Source organism: Hirundo rustica, chromosome 1 (assembly GCF_015227805.2).
Source record: "Hirundo rustica isolate bHirRus1 chromosome 1, bHirRus1.pri.v3, whole genome shotgun sequence".
Taxonomy (NCBI): domain Eukaryota; kingdom Metazoa; phylum Chordata; class Aves; order Passeriformes; family Hirundinidae; genus Hirundo; species Hirundo rustica.
In genome coordinates this window covers 62,485,143-62,502,421 of record NC_053450.1, presented here as the reverse complement: position 1 = coordinate 62,502,421, position 17,279 = coordinate 62,485,143, and the positions used below count along the sequence as shown (strand labels likewise).

At 43.6% G+C, this 17,279-nt stretch overlaps 1 protein-coding gene across 1 annotated transcript in view; it reads left to right on the top strand.

Annotated features, from left to right (window-relative positions):
* Window positions 1-7,821: 7,821 nt before the first annotated feature.
* TMEFF1 (transmembrane protein with EGF like and two follistatin like domains 1) overlaps window positions 7,822-17,279 on the top strand; it is a 113,539-nt gene continuing 104,081 nt past the window's right edge. Inside the window, exon 1 of the mRNA XM_040082029.1 lies at window positions 7,822-8,068. Coding sequence (XP_039937963.1) covers window positions 7,822-8,068 — 247 coding nt within the window. The remainder of the gene's footprint in view (window positions 8,069-17,279) is intronic.

The following is a 17,279-nucleotide window of genomic DNA, read 5'->3' as shown; positions in this document are numbered from 1 at the left end:
TCTGTGTTGTGTAAACATTAAAATAACTAAGAAAATTAAGTTTGGACTGTTTGGTAATGATACAAGGGTGAGAAATATAGCTGTTCATAACAATGCATATGGCTATGCTTGAGAAGGCTAACTGCATAATGCATGATGAAAATGGTTAATAAACTTTGAAAAGTTATGCAAAACCATAGTATGAGAACAGCAGAAGGCTGGAGAAAATTAAACTGAGAAATGCAATGAAATATAACAATAAAGACAAGGTTATGTAATTCTGAATTACACACTGTCACAAGCACAGGGAAGTAATAGTCCCTTACTATACGACTTCAGTGGGCTGACAAAATGTATGCTGCATCCACTTGAGTGTTTCTGCAGCAAAAATTAAAACAAAATAAAACTGACATTACAGAAGCCCTTGACAAAAATGTTTGAGAATATTTTACCATATAATGTACTACTAAAACCAGTCATTGGGGACAATTAAACACAGCATAAAACATGTCATTCTTTAATCTGCTTTTGCATTTTGATTAAGGATTGCAGATAACAATGTGAAGGGTATTCTCAAAGCATGGAGTATAATTGGCAAGAGTTCTACTATTCATTAACTGAAGATTAAACTTAAAGCAAACTGAATACCCATCTGATGTAGAATACAGAGAGCTTTTGGGGAAATGCACATCAAGTTGAATGAAATATTTTATATTTTTGACTTTGGGGATTTCAAAAGCTAAAAGCAGGATTGAAAAATTGTCATGATTTTATGAACACAGTGGAAACTGCAGAACTGGGTCAGTCGTGACCTTCCTGGTATGCCCAGGCGCACACAGGTTACTGTGCTGAGAATTAGTTGCAGTTTAAATACAATTCACTAACAAGGAACCAAAACAGCCTGATCAATAAGTGACAAAAGCATTTATCAGCATCTGGAAATCCCTTTTACTGATCAGCAGTTAGTCTGGAAGTATTTGAAGAGGAGAGGTGTCAAGAGATTAAAAGAAACAGAAAAGGGCAAAAAAACGGTTAATGTACAAAAGAATTGATTCATAAGGAAAGATTAAAAGATATGAAGGTGCTAAGTGACAGCTCATATTTTATTATATAAGCCAAACAAGAAGAAAAATTGTTTGGAATAGATGACTGAGAACAAGTGATATGGGCAAACAAATTTGCACCAATGGTTTGAAGAGAATGGTTTGAAACGTCCCCTACTGTTCCTGCCATCACTCTGAAAAAATGACAAGAGAAGGTGTTAAAGTTGGGAGAAACTCAAGGGTGCTGGGGAAGCATGTGCTTGAAATTGGGTTTTGAAAAGTAAGGATTTTGTTTTGCAATGGCTACAGAATCCTTTGTGTCCTGTGGTTGCTGCTAGGAAAAAAAATCTCTAGCTGTCCTTTTTTTCCCAGCAGCAAAGTGGGCTCAGTAATATATCTTGACTCATGGGGACATTGTGACAGGAAATGCAATGAGAATAAATATATATTCAGCTTGGTTCTTAAAAATCGTCTTATTGACCCAAATGGGCTTTTAGTTATGCCTTTTGACTGAATAAAGATATTCTGGGAAAGATGAGGCAACACAACTGCAAGAAGAGAAACAGATCTGGCACCATGGTGAATGGAAAAGGGAAAAGCATAAAATCTATGGAAACACCTGAAAAATTAAAGATTAAAATAAAAGGAGGGGAATAGAGAAGAACTATAGGAGTTGGGTAGAAAATGCAAAACAGAATGGCATAGTGGAAGGCAAAGAGTTCTCAGCTTCCCAATAATAACCACCTTGAGCACGTTGCTGCCTCAAAAGTTGGTGAGACATTGAGGCAGGTTGATGCACTAGAAAAGGACACAGACAAACAGGGCAGCAGGGTGCTGGGTGAGGAGTAAAATGGTCACAGCACCAGTGCATATGTTGCTTGCCCCAGAGCCTTGATGAAGTTACATGGGCAGGGAAAAGGCAGAAGCCGTAATCAGCCTTCTCTTTCCCAGCTCTTAGGAGCAGCAGCATCAAGCCCATCTTTACCCAGCTCTTGCCCTCCTCTCACTCTGTCCTCATTACTGTGACAGCAAATTCAGTTTGGCCTAAACGGGTTTATTTTTGTTGTTGTTGGGTTGTGGGGGTTTTTTTGTGATTTTTTTTTTTTTTCCCCCCTAGCTTTCAGTGGGGTTAGGTACTTGAATCAATTGATCAAGCTCCTGGACCAAAATTTAGACATGAAACCTTGATGGAGGGTAAGTATTGATCTGAGACTGGTGGCACATATATAGCCCTGGACAGAAAGGAGCAAGAGGGTACTATGCTAAATACTCCTTCTGTTCAGCTGGGAGCCTTCCAGGCAAGAGAACCTCTCCACAGTTATGTTTGCATGGTAAGTGTGGCAAGAACAACCTGTGCAGGGTCTGCTGGACAAACTCCCAAATCTGACATCATTGTAAATCTGGGGCCATGCATCTGATTGCTGAAGAACTCAGGAGTAACAGAGAAAAAAATCTGTGGTGCTGAAAAAAAAAATTAATTAAATACAGAATTTAAGAACTAATGAGCTACGTATGAAACTAAATGGCATAGCCAGCGCCACCTGGTTCTCTCCTGGTTTTACACTCACTTTGTTTTATCAGAATACAGCAGGACTCTATACTGAGGGTACTTATTTGTATTATCCAACTTGCAAATACTGAAGGTGGAAGAGTTAGGTAGGTGTCATTTGAAATTTGGGCACAAACCCCCTAACAGAAACAGATAAATAAGTTCAACTATTGGATAAACTGAGTACTTTTGATAAAGTAACAAAAGAGAAATAGTTTGTGTGAGAGAACTCCTGAGTCTTTTGTTGAGCCTGATTCCAGATTTCATTAGACAACATCTTTGATTTAAAACCAGAGGCAATGGGCACAAAGTGAAACACCAGAAGTTCTCTCTGAACATCAGGAAACACATTTTCACTGAGAAGGTGACCAAGGACCGGCACAGGTTGCCTAGGGAGATTTTGGAGTGTCCATCCTTGGAAATATTAAAAAACCATTTGGACGCATTTCTGAGCGACTGGCTCTGGGTGGTCCTGCTTGAACATGGTGAGTTGGACAAGATGACCTTTTAGAAGTCGCTGCCAGCCTCAACATTTTTGTGTTTCTTTGATCCTGTGAACACTGTTCCAGTTTATACTCTTGCTATTTTTGATGTTTTCTTTACAGGTACAGGAGTTGGGAAAGGGTTTTTCTTTGAGTAAGAAGGAAAGTTGAGACTAATAAGTACAATTCTCTGGCAAAATACCTGGCAAGACCAGGACTCTACTGTCTGATGCAGAAGGCCACAGGGGGCTCCAAACAACACTTTGATGGTTTCACTAAATTATAGATCTTTGCTCTCCAGGACAAAACAAAACATCGCTTTCACAATTAAGTGTATCTGTATTGTATCCAGATCTCTGGCAAATGAAATCACTCTCCCTCTTCTGGCAGCTTCTCTCTGCTCATACTCCTTGCTTCCCTTTGATTGTACATCTTCATTTCTACAACTACTGGAGAAAAATCAGAGGGGAGGAGGGCAGAAATTGCGTGTGCGTCGGCAGGGGACTTAAAAACTGCTGATGGTATTCAAGAGTTCACCAAAGATGACAATTTTCAACAATCTGTATCACTTCCTACTTTCACAGAAGAGCAGTTGGAGGTGAGCAAAAGCGAAATTGTCGGATAATTGCAATAAAGTCACATTTACTTGCCAAAGACTGAAGTTACCAAATGTGGCAGAGTTTAGTGTGATCCCAAAGACACACAAGATCTGTCATTTTGTTGGTGTGGCATTCCCTCCATCTGCAGCAATTTACACTGCAGAAGCAGCTTCAGCTTGCTCAAATTCTTTCTGAATTTTTTTGCTTTCAAAGCTGGCAGGAAAATGTTTATGGTGTTGTGGCGTGTTTTGTTGTTGTTTTTTTTTTTTTTTTTTTAAATACATATATCAGAGAACAGAATAGAAATGAATACCCAGCTGGCATAGTGTGAAATTGCCAATCAAGCATGACTGTATCACTCACTTTAAACCAGCTAGAGAAGCTTCCAGACAGATAGCACTGCTCAGATGTGGCTTTTCTAGATAAAAAATGGCATGAAATTCATCCCAGGAGTCAAAAAATAACAAGAACACCACAAAGCCAGAACCAAATCCTATAAGTTTTACTTACAATCTGTGTGGACTTGTTAAAAACTTTCGCACTAAGGGCAAATCATGCTTGATGGATTTGATGTCCTTCCACAATGGAGTAACAGCAGTGGTAGAAAAGGGAATAGCAACTGACATCATCTATCTGGACTTGTGCAAAGCATTTGACACTGTTCTGCACAACATCCTTGTCACTACATTGGAGGGAACACATTATGATGGATGGACCACTCCGGGGATAAGAAATTGGCTGGGTTGTCGCATTCAAAGGCAATGGCTCGATGCCCCGTTGGAGTCCAGTGACGAGTGATGTTTTCAGGGCCTGATATTGGGACTGGCACTGTTTAACATCTTCGCTGGTGACAAGGGCAGTGGGACTGAGAGCACCCTCAGCACATTTGCCAATGTCACCAAGCTGTGCGGTGTGATTGACACACTGGGGTGGAGGGATGCTATTCAGAGGGATCTGGACAGGCTAGAGAGGGGGATCTGCGTGAACTTCATGAAGCCAAATGGGGCAAAGCACCTCAATCAGGGCAATCCCAAGCACAAATTCGGGCAGAAGATGGATTGAGAACAGCCCTGGGGAGAAGAATTTGGGGGTGTTGGTTGATGAGAAGCTCAACCCGAGCCAGCAATGGACACTTGCAGCCCAGAAAGCCAAACACATTCTGGGTTGCATCAAAATCAGCATGGCCAGCAGATCAAGGGAGGCGATGCTCCCTCTCTACTCCATTCCTGTGAGAACCCACCTGGAATACTGTGGGATACAGCTCTGGGGCCTCCAAGATAAGAAGGATGTGGACTTGTTGGACTTGTACAGAAAAGAGACGCAGAGATGATCAGAGGGCTGCAGCAGCCCTTCGGTGATGACAGGCTGAATTAGAGTTGTTCAACCTGGAGAAGACAATGCTCCAGGAATACCTTTTAGCAGCCTTCCAGCATCTGAAGGGGACCTACAAGAAAGATGGAGAGGGTCTTGTTACAAGGGTTTATATGGATAGAACAAGGGGAAGCAACTTTAACCTGCAAGAGCATATGTGTCACACATATGGATGTCCCACCTCTGGAAGTGTTCAAGACCCAGCTGGATGGGGCTTTGAACCACCAGGTCTAAAGGAAGGTGTCCCTGCCCACGGCAGGAGTGTTGGAACTAGACTGTAGTTAAGGTTTCTTGCATCCCAAACCATTCTAAAAGCCCAGCATACAGTTTGCCTGTCTAAGCTGAAAGACATGGCCATGGATCAGAAACAAAGTTGTAAATTCAGTTGGGAACTCCCTACAGCGGACTACCCTGGGAAGTGTCCTGAAAGAGGGTTGTCTGAACTGGGAGAACTGCTGTTACTGTTAAAATATGTTCTGAGGCCTATAGTTAGTATTTGAGGATTTTTTTCATTGTTGTAGGTGTGGAAGTAGACACAAAGAACTGCACAAGACTGTTAATAGAAAGGAGATTCAGAATACGCTGGAAAGATGATTACATAATCTTGAGGACTGGAATAAAAGAAATGGGATGAAATGCAACAATGGAAAAGATACAGTCATGCACTTAGACATTTATGAAAAGCATTATTATTATTACTATGGACTGTAAATGACAAATACAAGGAGTAGCCTGTATTTGTCACTCACAGCATGACCCAAACCATCAGTGAGACTTGGTCATAAAAAGCAGACTGGCTGTATTAGAAAAGGTAATTTTGGAAGAAATGAGGAGAGACTATCTCCATTGCAGAGACTGGCAAGTAGTTTGCGAAAAGCTGTCACAAACTGCAGTTATGTTGAGGGAAGCTGAATCCAAACTTTAGTGCAGTAAAATCTGAGTTACAGAGGCTCTGTCTTACAGGAGGAGACTAATAAAATGTACTGGTAGTTAGACCAGCAAAGAGTGGCTAAATGACTACTGCCTATAAATACAGATTTAGACGCAAGGAAAAGAGAAATGACTAACTGGAACACTGGATGGCACAAGGACAAATGAGTATGAACTGGTCTTGAAAGTGCTCGAGACGCAGGCTGTTCTGGTCCAGCCCTTCAGCGAGGAGTTACACAGGGCATTTGCCCCTACAACAGCAAAATACTGCCTTCAAAGCATCTGTGCCAGTCCCGTGACCCAAAGATCCCAAAGGTTTATCTGTTTAACAAACCAGACAGCAGCAGGAAAACCTAGAGAGCTTTGAACATCTTGGCCAGTGTACCTCAGTAGCCCAGTTTCATCAGAACCAGTTCCATTCGAGTTAATGTGCCCCACCTCGCTGATGAACAGAACTCTTCTCACATCTAACATCACCAGGTAACCACAGAAGAACATTTGCTTGGCAGAGGCAGTCAGTGCTGAACTCCTGTGTCAAAAAGAAATTGCTCTCTGTCTTAGTAATACAGGACTTTGTCCTCATTGCTGTATTTAAAGGATCACTGTGCCTCCTCAAAGCTTACTCCTATATTTATGGCCTTGCTCTTGACCGCTCTGGTTAACAAATTACTCAAAGGTCTCCTCACACAAGAGCTATACCTTAATGCAAGCCAGATCATCTCACACATGCTCTACACCTTACAGCCCATCAGCAGTGCGTAGTAGCAGAGAGATCAGGGAAAGAGGCAGATTTGGTTCCTGAAAAACAAATGGTCTGCACAGTGGATTAAAAAATCTCGCATAAAACATGACAAATGAGACAGGAAAAAATCTCAACGAATGTAAAGCATCGTCTTGTGTTTTCACTATGTAAAAATAGGCACTGCTGGACACAAAGCTTTAAGCCACAAAGATACACGCTGAGCACCTGCACTCAACATACGTGCCTGGTACGTTCCACCCGTGCAGTGCTTCTGACCTCTGAAGTGTCTCCATGTAAGGGACTGGAAAACACGTAGATAGTAAAAGCACTCTGCTACAAAAGTCACTGCCTTCACCGTAAACGCGTTAAATTACGTGGACTAGTGCAAATGCTCCCGCTATACATGCTGGGCTTCCCTTCAGTAAAAATTGAACACAACCCTTACGATTAATAGAAGAGATGGTCTCTTTGCTTTCTTTCCCAACCCCACTCACGCCGGCATATCAGCGAACAATAAAAACCCATCCCGGACAGTGACAAACGCTGTGCCGGCGGTCCTCCTTCTCCTCGACGCCCCTGGGGACCGTCTCTGCTCCATTCACCCATCGGGGCTATCCCCGCACGCCTGTCTCCCGTGCCCGCTACCGGCCCGGCCCGCCCCGGGACCCCGCTCCCCGCGGGGGCGGCCCCGCCGTGAGGGCGGCCGCTCGCCCTGACCGCCGAGCCGGGAGAAGCCCCTCGCCTCCCCTCCGGTCCCGGGGGAGGGGGCTGCCATCACGTGTGCTTCCTCCCCCTTCTCTCTCTCTCTCGCCCTCCCTCCTCCTCCTCCTCCCCCTCCGCGGCGGCGGCGGCGGCAGCAGCAGCCTCTCGGCTCCGCTCCCTTTGTTGCAGGCGGAGCGGCGGCGCTGCCGGGCGCCGCGCACAAAGGAGCGCGGCCGGGGCGAGGCGGCACCGCGGGCGGACGGGCGCGGACCGAGGCGGCCCCGGCGGGGACAGCCCTGCCCGCGCCCGGGCGGCGGCGGCGGCAGCGGGTCGGAGCGGCCGCTGCGGCGGGGATGCTGAAGGTGCGCTCCGGCGCGGCGGAGAAAGGAGGGTCCCGCCCGGGCGGCGCCGCGGGCTCCGGTTGATGCTGCGGGCCTGCCGCCGCCATCCCGTTGCCGCCGGCGCCGCTCCTCGGCCGCCCCTCGCCATGCTGGGAGAGAGCCCGGCCGCCGCCCGGCCGCTCCTGCGGGCGGGACCCCCGCTGGCGCTCTGCTACACCTCGGCCCTCCTGGTGCTCGCCCTCTCCGCGCTGCCCGCCGGCCGCGCCTCTCATCCCTTGCCCGGCTCCGAGTGCCAGGGCGGCGGCAAGGGGAAAGGCATCAACTGCTCAGGTAATGCCCCGCCGGCTCCCGCCCCGCGCCCACCCCTGCGGGCAGCCCACGCGTGCACGTGGAGGGAGGGCCGAGCGCGGCCCCCCTGCTCCGCCCGGCCCGGCCCGGCCCGACGGAAAACAAAGGAGCGGCGCCCGCCCCGGCCCCGGGTGCGGAGAGCCGGCCGGAGGCAGATGCCCCTCTCCGGGGCGCGGGGAGTGCCCCCTCCGAGGTCTCCCCGCTGAAGGGAAAGGCTCTGCTCTCGCCTTTCGTTGCTCCCCGCTGCTCCCCGCCGCCGTGCCGGCAGGTGCGCGCCGGCCGCCCCGGGGGCTGCCCGCATCCCGCCCCCTCCTCCGCCGTCCGCCGCCCTGCCCCGTGCCCGTCCTGCCGCTAGCGGAGGGTGCGAGCCGGGAGCGCAGCCCCTGATGGCTCACACGGGCTGTTTCTTGGGTCTCACTCTTGCTGCGAGCAGCCCAGAGCCGGGGTAGCCTCTCCACCCGTCCGTCTGCCGGCTGTTGTGTAGATTCACTCTGGATGAGGTGTAGGCAGCAAAAAAGCCCGTGATGTGCTCAGAATAAGCTTTTTTTGGGGGGGTTTCCCTGCTTTGGTTGCATGACATATACAAATATGCATAATTATATGCTGTATTGTAAGATTGTGATGTGATTTGGCATGACAGCGGCACGTTTCCTTAGATCTTCGGGGATATGACCGTTTTGAAGTAGAACAAAGTAAATGCATGCAATGTAAAGTTTACAGGTATTTAGAAAGATTTGTTTGTCTTCTAAAACTACTATTTAGAAAAGGGAATTTTTTTTTCTTTTTTTTTTTTTTTTTTTTTTTTCCCTCTGAAAAATGGCTGTGCATACCTCCTCCTGCCTTTTAAAATGATAGGTTTATTCCACTGCACGAATCGCCAGCGAGAGCTGTGCAAAGTGCCTTCTCCAAGGTGATGAAGGTTCCTCATCCTGTGCGCAGAGCCCCCCGCTCCCATTGTCTTCAGCGGGATTGGGAGACAATTTAGGCGTTGGAAGGAACTCCCGGTACCTTCCAGGGAAAGGTCCCCAAACTGTACCAGAGATTTCAAGAAATGAGTGAACGGAAGAGTGATCTTCCTCCCAATTACACTTTACAATACAGATAATGCTGCTAAAGCAGGCTATCAAATTCTCAGACCAGCAAACTGTGGCAAAACGATCTCTCAATATAATAAATCTGCTGCACATTCTTGAAATGTTCCTCTTCATTTTACCCGGTTTGGATATACACTGTGATACCGTGTGGTACCACAGTGCTACTGTTTTGCTGCTGCTGCCTGAGTTTTCATTCTGTTTGTGTGAATACGATGGTTATTTTTAAAGACAGGTTAATAGGTTAATGTGTCACTGGCGTTAGCGGCTTACCCATCAGAGACATGTGGGTCATTAGACCGTGGCATGAGCATAAATCAGTGAGATTAAATATGGAGGGCTGCTGAAATGTATGAGGAAGTTTCTAAGATGATGTGGATCACAGGGATATCATTATTTTGAAACCGTCATAGAAAGAGGGCTTTCCAGCCTGGAATTAGAAAACCTTATGCTATATTGAAGGCATTCAACATGGTTCGGTTCTACTAAAAATAGGCACAAGCAAACGTATCTGCTATATACATACTTGTGACAGGCACCCTTTTGAGGGTAACTCCAAAAATATGGAAGGGAAATTTTGCTTTAAATGCAGTAGTCAGGTGCTGCTGCGTGTTAACTGTTTCATGCAAAATGGCAGGGTTTCAGTATTCAACTTTTTTTTGAAAGAGCTAACATCAACACACAATATCTGGGTCAGATTTTCCCCTCACTTACTTTTGCACAGCTTCATTAACTTTTACTGAAGGAGCTACTCCCTGAAAAAGATGAGTTTCCTGTATTTACACATGGGGCCAGATGTTGGCATTAGCACCCTTCTCAGTAGACTGCTACCACATACATTGCTGTTTATACTGAAAGTTAAACTTGAGAACACAACTACTACTTCAAATGACTGGACTCTCTAAATTGCTTTCCATATTTAAAGAAGCAAAATACTTCTCCTTTCTTCTGCTGTTTTGCAAGTTTAATATGTGCATCATATGTGTCTGACCTGCTGCCTTAACAGGTTTTTTGCGCTTCTTGAGGCGGTTCCTGGGCGTGTAACATTTTATCATTGTTAGATTATATAGCTACCTTTATTTATTTGTTATCTCTTTTCAGAAATGCTGAAGTCCTCTCCTTTATTGCTACAGAATATACTGCTTAAGAAAGAGTTTGCTATAACAAAAGAATGTTGCAAGGTGGAGGACACAGGCAGACAACATGAACATTAAGATGGCTTTTTCAGCCTTAATTCTGCTCCTTTGGCACATGCATTGCAGCTTGGCCTTTTGTTAAATTATGATATAATTGCATCATCCCTGGCCAAGGGAAAAACATTTGATAAAGTGATTAGATCAGGAAACAGAGAATTAAGACGTATCTGGAGTTAATTGACAATGTGGACTTGTGCGTGTTTGTTCATCTGTCAATCCATACTTTGCTAACCCAATGAAATAAAATAACCCTGTTTTACCCAGAATGGGGTAAAAATCCCCAAACAGATATCTGTCTGGATCAGAGAGTCCTAGGCTGGTGTTTTGGAGAGGTTATATCATTTCCAGCACTACCTGTAGGGTTTTTTTCTGTAACATTTCTGATACTCCCTGACTGTCCATGTGCTGGTGGTGTGATGCTGTGCTCAGGCACGCTGTGTCCTTAGTGAGGGGGCTGTGAACTACAGGGGGTCATTGAGCATCCTGTGTGTGAAGGTAAGTACAACGTAGTTCCTTCCTGAGCTCCTAATCAGATGGCTCTCCCCGGAGACACAAAGGGTGCGTGGGCATCGTCAGCTTCAGTTTTAGTCTGGTGAAATCTCTAGTGTGAGGTGTGCTCTGGTCACCTGGGGAGTCACAGAGGTTGTAGTAGAATCATAACTGACCTCGTGCTGCAGATTTGGGTGGGAGGTACACAGAGTCAACGAGAGATATTGCTCAGTGCACTGGTACGGATGTGTACACCCGGGAGTTTAATTAACAGGGATATGCTTGTGTTGTAAGCCTTTCCGTGTGCTGTCCCCTCAAGTTAGAAAACAGGCTTGCCAGGGGTGTTTCTGTGCACCACCCATGAGTCTCACAGACTGTGTGCTGCCCCTGCATTTCTTAAGATCTTTCTGAGGGAAGTGAGTAAAGATAAAGTTGTTCCAAAACAGCTTACTGAGGATTGAATGAGCAAGATGAGATCCTGTTTAAATGCAAATATGGTGCATTTGTTTCCATTACTTTCTTAGATACCTTCATATCTGTCCTCCAGATCCTGTCATAGGAATCCCCCAGGCTAACTATTGCTGGACACCTATTATGGTGCTGTTGTAGCTGTTTTTCCTTGGGATAAGACAGAGTCTAAAGCTACTCATATCTGATATGTCTACACTTGAGGTGAAGCCTTAAGATAATTAGTGGGTAGGCTGAAATTAGTTTTATGTGCGCTATTTCTCACTCTAAACTACTGTGTTGTCTGAAGCTTGGATCCAGGCTGTCCTGCTGTAACAAGGGAGAATAAACACAAGCATGTAACTCCCTTGGCCCAGTCCACGTGGCAGATGTGACCGTGGATTTTGGAGGATATAAACCTCAGGCACTGCTGGTCTCTGGAGCTCAGCCGTGGTTTCTGCCTGGGCTCAGTGGGGGCTCTGTGAACCAGAAAGAGATGTGGCCTCAAGACTGGCTTTCATCTGTGCTTATCAGCTACAACAGACATACCCTTTGTGCTTTTTGCTCAAATTAACTGGATGAGGAGTTTTGTTTGGTATATCATTCTAAATTACACAGAGCAAAACCAATTTGTGCTAAAGATATGCAGCCGTGTTGGTGAGAACATTAAGAGCAAGGGATGTAAGAGTGATACAGGTTCAGGTAAATTATTGTATTTTAAGAATTACATGTTGTTTTGTGTTTGCATAGTTACACTTGATCTGAAATGGTAGACGGGACTAGAATAATTGGTTATTTTATCTAAGGTATTATGAGTTATGTTCCTGTAAATGAATTATAACAGTCAAGCCAAATAAAATGTGATAAATGTTTGTGCCAATCGAACTTCTGAAGTAAATGATCTGAACTCATTCAGGTTGCATGTCACTTTGAGAAACTATCATAATATAAATCAGCTATAAGTAAAAAGTAAAAACAATTAATAAAAAGAGAAATTAACACTCGGACAGTGGCATGCATATATTTGTTTCCCTTTAGTGTAATTGCCTAGACATGAAATGTCCTTGAGACTCTTATGCTGATTAAAGAGCTAAAAGGTAATTAAAGGAGAATTGAAAGTGTCAGAATAGCAGAAAATCATCTTGTAACAGGTGTCACTCCATCATTTTCACTAGTGGGAACTGCTAGTGTGATGGAGCAATTGAGGCTTGACTGAGGGGGTTGGATTGAATCCAATTTCTTTACTCGTTTTTTGAAAAGAGGAAAAAGGAAGCTGTGTTTGTTGTGGAAAATACTGCTAACAAAACATTCTTTCTGTACCACAATCTCTCTGGTAATTCCCATTAAGAGGAAATACAAGAAGTCTGGTCCTTTTCTTCCTGTTGATGTAAGGATAAATATTTTATACTTATATCTTGTCAGTTTTATTCTAGAGTTGACAGTAAACTGGATAAAGGGGAGAGTTAATATTTACTTGGACTTGAAAAAAAAAAAATCTGTGGCCAAGTGTTTTGGGTGGAGAGGTATAAATGTGGAGAATCCTACCAATATTGACAGGGGTCTGAGCCCTTTTCGGCTAAAGAGATCATTACATTCCACCATTGACTATCAACTGAAAGCACTTGTGACTTCTCCAGCCTGTGGCCAGACTTTGGTGAGTGTCCACAAGGCAGACAGTGACAATAGTTCCCAGGATAACAGTAGCTGTATCATTTGTGGAAGAAAGAATGCTGGGCATCAGGAACATTGAAAAAGGATCAATTCTTCTGACTCGAGACTCCTGCATATCCTCCTCACTAAGTCCTTACGGGTGCTGTGGAACAAGAGTGGAAATAGGGGACATGTTGGTGTTATTGAGGTAGAAGCCTGGCTTTTTATAAAGTGATTGTAATTCACGGTAGAACCAAAGACCAAGGTTATTCTTTGTAGAAGTACCCTTTAAAAAAATTGTTCTATCCCCAAACTAGCTTTAGAGAATAAGAAAATGATAATTAAATACTATGCTGTGAACTAAATAGTTCCTTCTAATTGCTGTAGTTTATTCCTAGATCATCTTGAAATTCTAACAATTTAAAAATGTGGAGAAATAGAGGAGGAAAAAGAGTGTGGGAGAGTGGAGCTGTATTTTTTGGAGCTCCTAAGTGTGTGAGGAAGAGCTTTTTTCACTAAATCAGTTGGTAATAAATTTTATTTTATGAAACCATTTCTTGGTTTGTATGATATTTTTCTTCTACAGAAAGATAAGAAGTTGAAGATGAAATCTGATTAGGAGTAAACTCAGCAGTCAAAACTGTGATCTGATGAAATTAAAGTTTCCTGAAGAACCTGAAATCTGTTTATTTGTCTTGATGAAGAGCTACAATGTATCTTTGGTTCTAATTTAGTTCACAGATGGCTTCAGGGGGACGTGAAAGAAGGAGTCTTTAATCTTCTGTGATTAGGACAGTGTCTAGTGGTGCCATTAGCTGAGCCATTAGGTATCTGGGATTTAAGGCGCCTATGTTTTACTATTTGTTTGTTTATTTTACATGAGAAAAGATTCCAGGTCTTTTTTTTCTCTTCAAGATTCTTGCCAGGGAAGTTCTTCTGTGTTCTGTGGAGCAAGATGCCAGTGGAAGTCTTTACTACAAGAGTACCTGAAAGACTTCTGTTCTCGCTGACCTGGTTACATTCCCAGGCTTGGCTGGCTGGGAGCTGGTGGACAGATCAGGCTCTGCATACATTTGCATATCTATTGATGTGAATTTCTCCGTTTAAGAGAGCAATTTAATGTTACACTGATACCAGTATTCAATTTCTTTTAAGTTGCTCTAAAAATGCCTCACTGGTCATGGTGTGGTGTGTGAGGAAGCGGTATTTGACTAGGAAATTGGGATTTATTTTAGGATAATTTAAATTCTCATTACAGTAGACAATTTCTAAGGACTGAAAAGGCAGAGCTTTTCTGATAATAGATTATGTGTTACAGAAACTGTGTTTAAAGGTTGTGGTTTAGAATAAAACTAAATCCTTGTAATACTTCTATTTTGATTTCATATTATAATTTCATATAATAAAAAATATAGTTGCTGTTACAGTCTTGAAACACCCACATTATATAACTATGTTCAAGCTGGCAGGATCATCATCCACGGTTCAAAAAGTGTGTTAATTAAGACCAGCAGGAAAACATGTAAAAATTAAAGGAAGAAAATTTGGAACAAGACGAAACTGTCAGTAATTTTTCTGAAGTGATCTGACTTGTCTTGGTGGGTGCTGGGTCTTCCCCACCTTTTCCTATCAGGCTGAGACTTCAGCGTCCTCCTATGTATCTTAAATAGGTGCAAAACTCTGTACTTTTGAAAGATGCATAGACCAGCCCCTGGAGAGCAGCCAAAGAAGAGAACAGGTACAATGTCAACAAACAGACAAAAGGCTGTTCAGGACATGAAATGATTCTTCTCAGATCTTGTCTGGAGGCCAAAACTTCCTGAAATCTGGCTCTGCCTGGCCACAAAGCTCTAGGCAGCCTCATTCCTGTTGCCTGGATTGCTGGCAGGCGACAGCCATGTTCCTCAAGGAAAGGCCCTGGGGCATCTCCTGTGCCTCGCACCAGTCTCATGGGATCCATGTGGAAGCAGATGGGGTGAATGGGGGAAGTCAGGCAAGCCAGAGAGTTGGATCTGTGCAAGCTCTGGTTAATCTACCCTTGATCACCATACTGTGTTCGAGGGGAACACAAAATGCACATCTTTAGGGGCTCCAATTGCTTTATCCCAGATTCAGCCCTGACTCTTTCCCAGACTGACAGTTTTCCACCCAGCTTCAGGAGTCTGACACATGTCAGTGCTCACCTGTGGCTGACAAAAACATGCTGCTTTAGGAAGGGTTTTAACCAGTCTCAGATATTAGCTGATGAGAGCACTGCAGGCGGTGAGGGAAGAAGGGACGCAGCCCCCCATGGAAACATGCTGTCACATCTGCTTGTCTGTGCTGTAGAAAACCTCCTGTAAACACACACGTTTCAGCAGTGGGTGACAAAGTGTCCTGTTGCTTAAGCCTGAAGTGCATTTAGGAGTTTGTTGTACCTCTCAAGAGATTTACTTGCTTTCTTTCCTATTCAGAGACACTTCACATATACCTACAAAGAGTGAGTGTTTGGATAAACATCATTTGCAGAAGTGGCTCTATTTCCTCTAAAATTTTGAACTGAACAAGATTCTTAGCCAAAGCACCACAAAAGCTCGGGAGCTAAAGGTGTTTGTGCATGTGCCAAAAGTGTCCAGAACAGTCTAGGCATTCAAAAGAAATGAGTGCTTTTGAAAATACAAGCTTTAATCCTTAAGGGTGTCCGTAAAACACATGAACAAGTTATGAAGTCTTTAGCTGGTTGGTGAAGACAGCTAAAACAGTGCTTTCAACAAGTATTTCCATAGAAAGTTTGATAAAATATCATGGCTGGATAGCAGTTTGTTGCTTTAAAAATTCAGAGAAGCATTGATCTAATGAAGTGTTTACATTTTGCTAATTAGTATTGACTCTGATTGTGTGCTGCCTCTGCCTGATCCCTCTGGGAGAGACAGAGGTCGATGTGTTGTGCCAAATGGGTTCTGAGAGCAGCAAAGGGCAGCAAAAGATCCTTGGACTAAAGAAAGGGGTGCCCTGTCCCCTTCCCGAGTGATATTGCCACGTGCAGTGGGCAGATAAAAGGTTCTTTTCCCAAAGCACCGTGTCTCTCCCACAGCTTTTTCTTCATCCTTCACCTCTCCCAGAATTTTGTGGAGACGATTCTGTGAGGCAGTGTTCTTTCTTGCTGTCTTGATTGGAAGTATAATTTTATGGAAGCATCATTTCAGGGTTGTAAAACTGGAAATAAAACAGGCAGGCTCCTGTTGAGGTTATAGAATTGTTTTCTCATATAAACCATGGGAAGGCAAGTTATTTCATAGTATTTCTTCTCTGTTTTAACCTCAAAGGATGTCCTTTTCTTGTGCATGTGTTTGCACCTACAAAGTATGTCTTCGTGAAAATAGTTAAATGAGTTTGGAATGTGCAAAATTGGTTCTGTGCTTTAAGAAATACTCTTCTTCATGTGAGAGGCTGGTTATGGTAGGGATGAAACAAAAATTTTGGCTAGAAAACACAAAGAACAGATACTTTAAAAAAATTTTTTTTTTTGTTTTGTTAATGAGAAGAGGTTTATCGTCTCAATGCTCTTTGTTAAAACCTGTGTCTGCAATATGGAACAGTTATCCAGGTGAGAGAACACAACCTCCACATTTGCAAGTGATATTCATGCTGCTGACTGAACAAAGAGGATCACTGGAACCAGGCTCTGAATTTGAGTGTTTTGGATGATTTATCTACCAGATGGTAAATGCAGTCCAATGTAAAAAATTAGTCTGGGAGCAGGGAATCAATCATTCAGCACACTGATCAGCAAAGGGATTTGGGTGTTATAGCAGAAAAATTAATGAGCTGGCAATCCACAGCAGAGCAGCATTAAAACAAAAGATACTACACTATAATAAAAAAGTCCTCACCCAGAAGACAAAAGAGATGAACATCCTGCTTTATTACACACTTGATAAACCTAATACAAAGCAGTATATTATATACCAAGCCCCTTATATTATTCAAACATAATGATTCAAAAATTCGGTATCAAAATCTGGAGATCAGAGTTAATTTGGAAAAGTGAAGCTTTTAGCTGCTTTCATGGTTCTTTCCCAGATACATAGGATTTTCTGTCACAGGAGTTACTTACCAGTATTCTGTATTAGGGTAATAGATATTTCTGTTCTATTTAGTCACCCTACAGTGCATTCAGAATAACTTAATGAAAGATTCTAAGATACAATGCTAGATTTATGCCGTAATTACATCTTTCTTTAAAAGTCTTGAAAATGTGTCACTAGCCTCTCTCAGTTACTCAAACTACAAGAGATCAGAATAGTTTTACCACCAATAGCTCTTCATGACTTCTCTCTG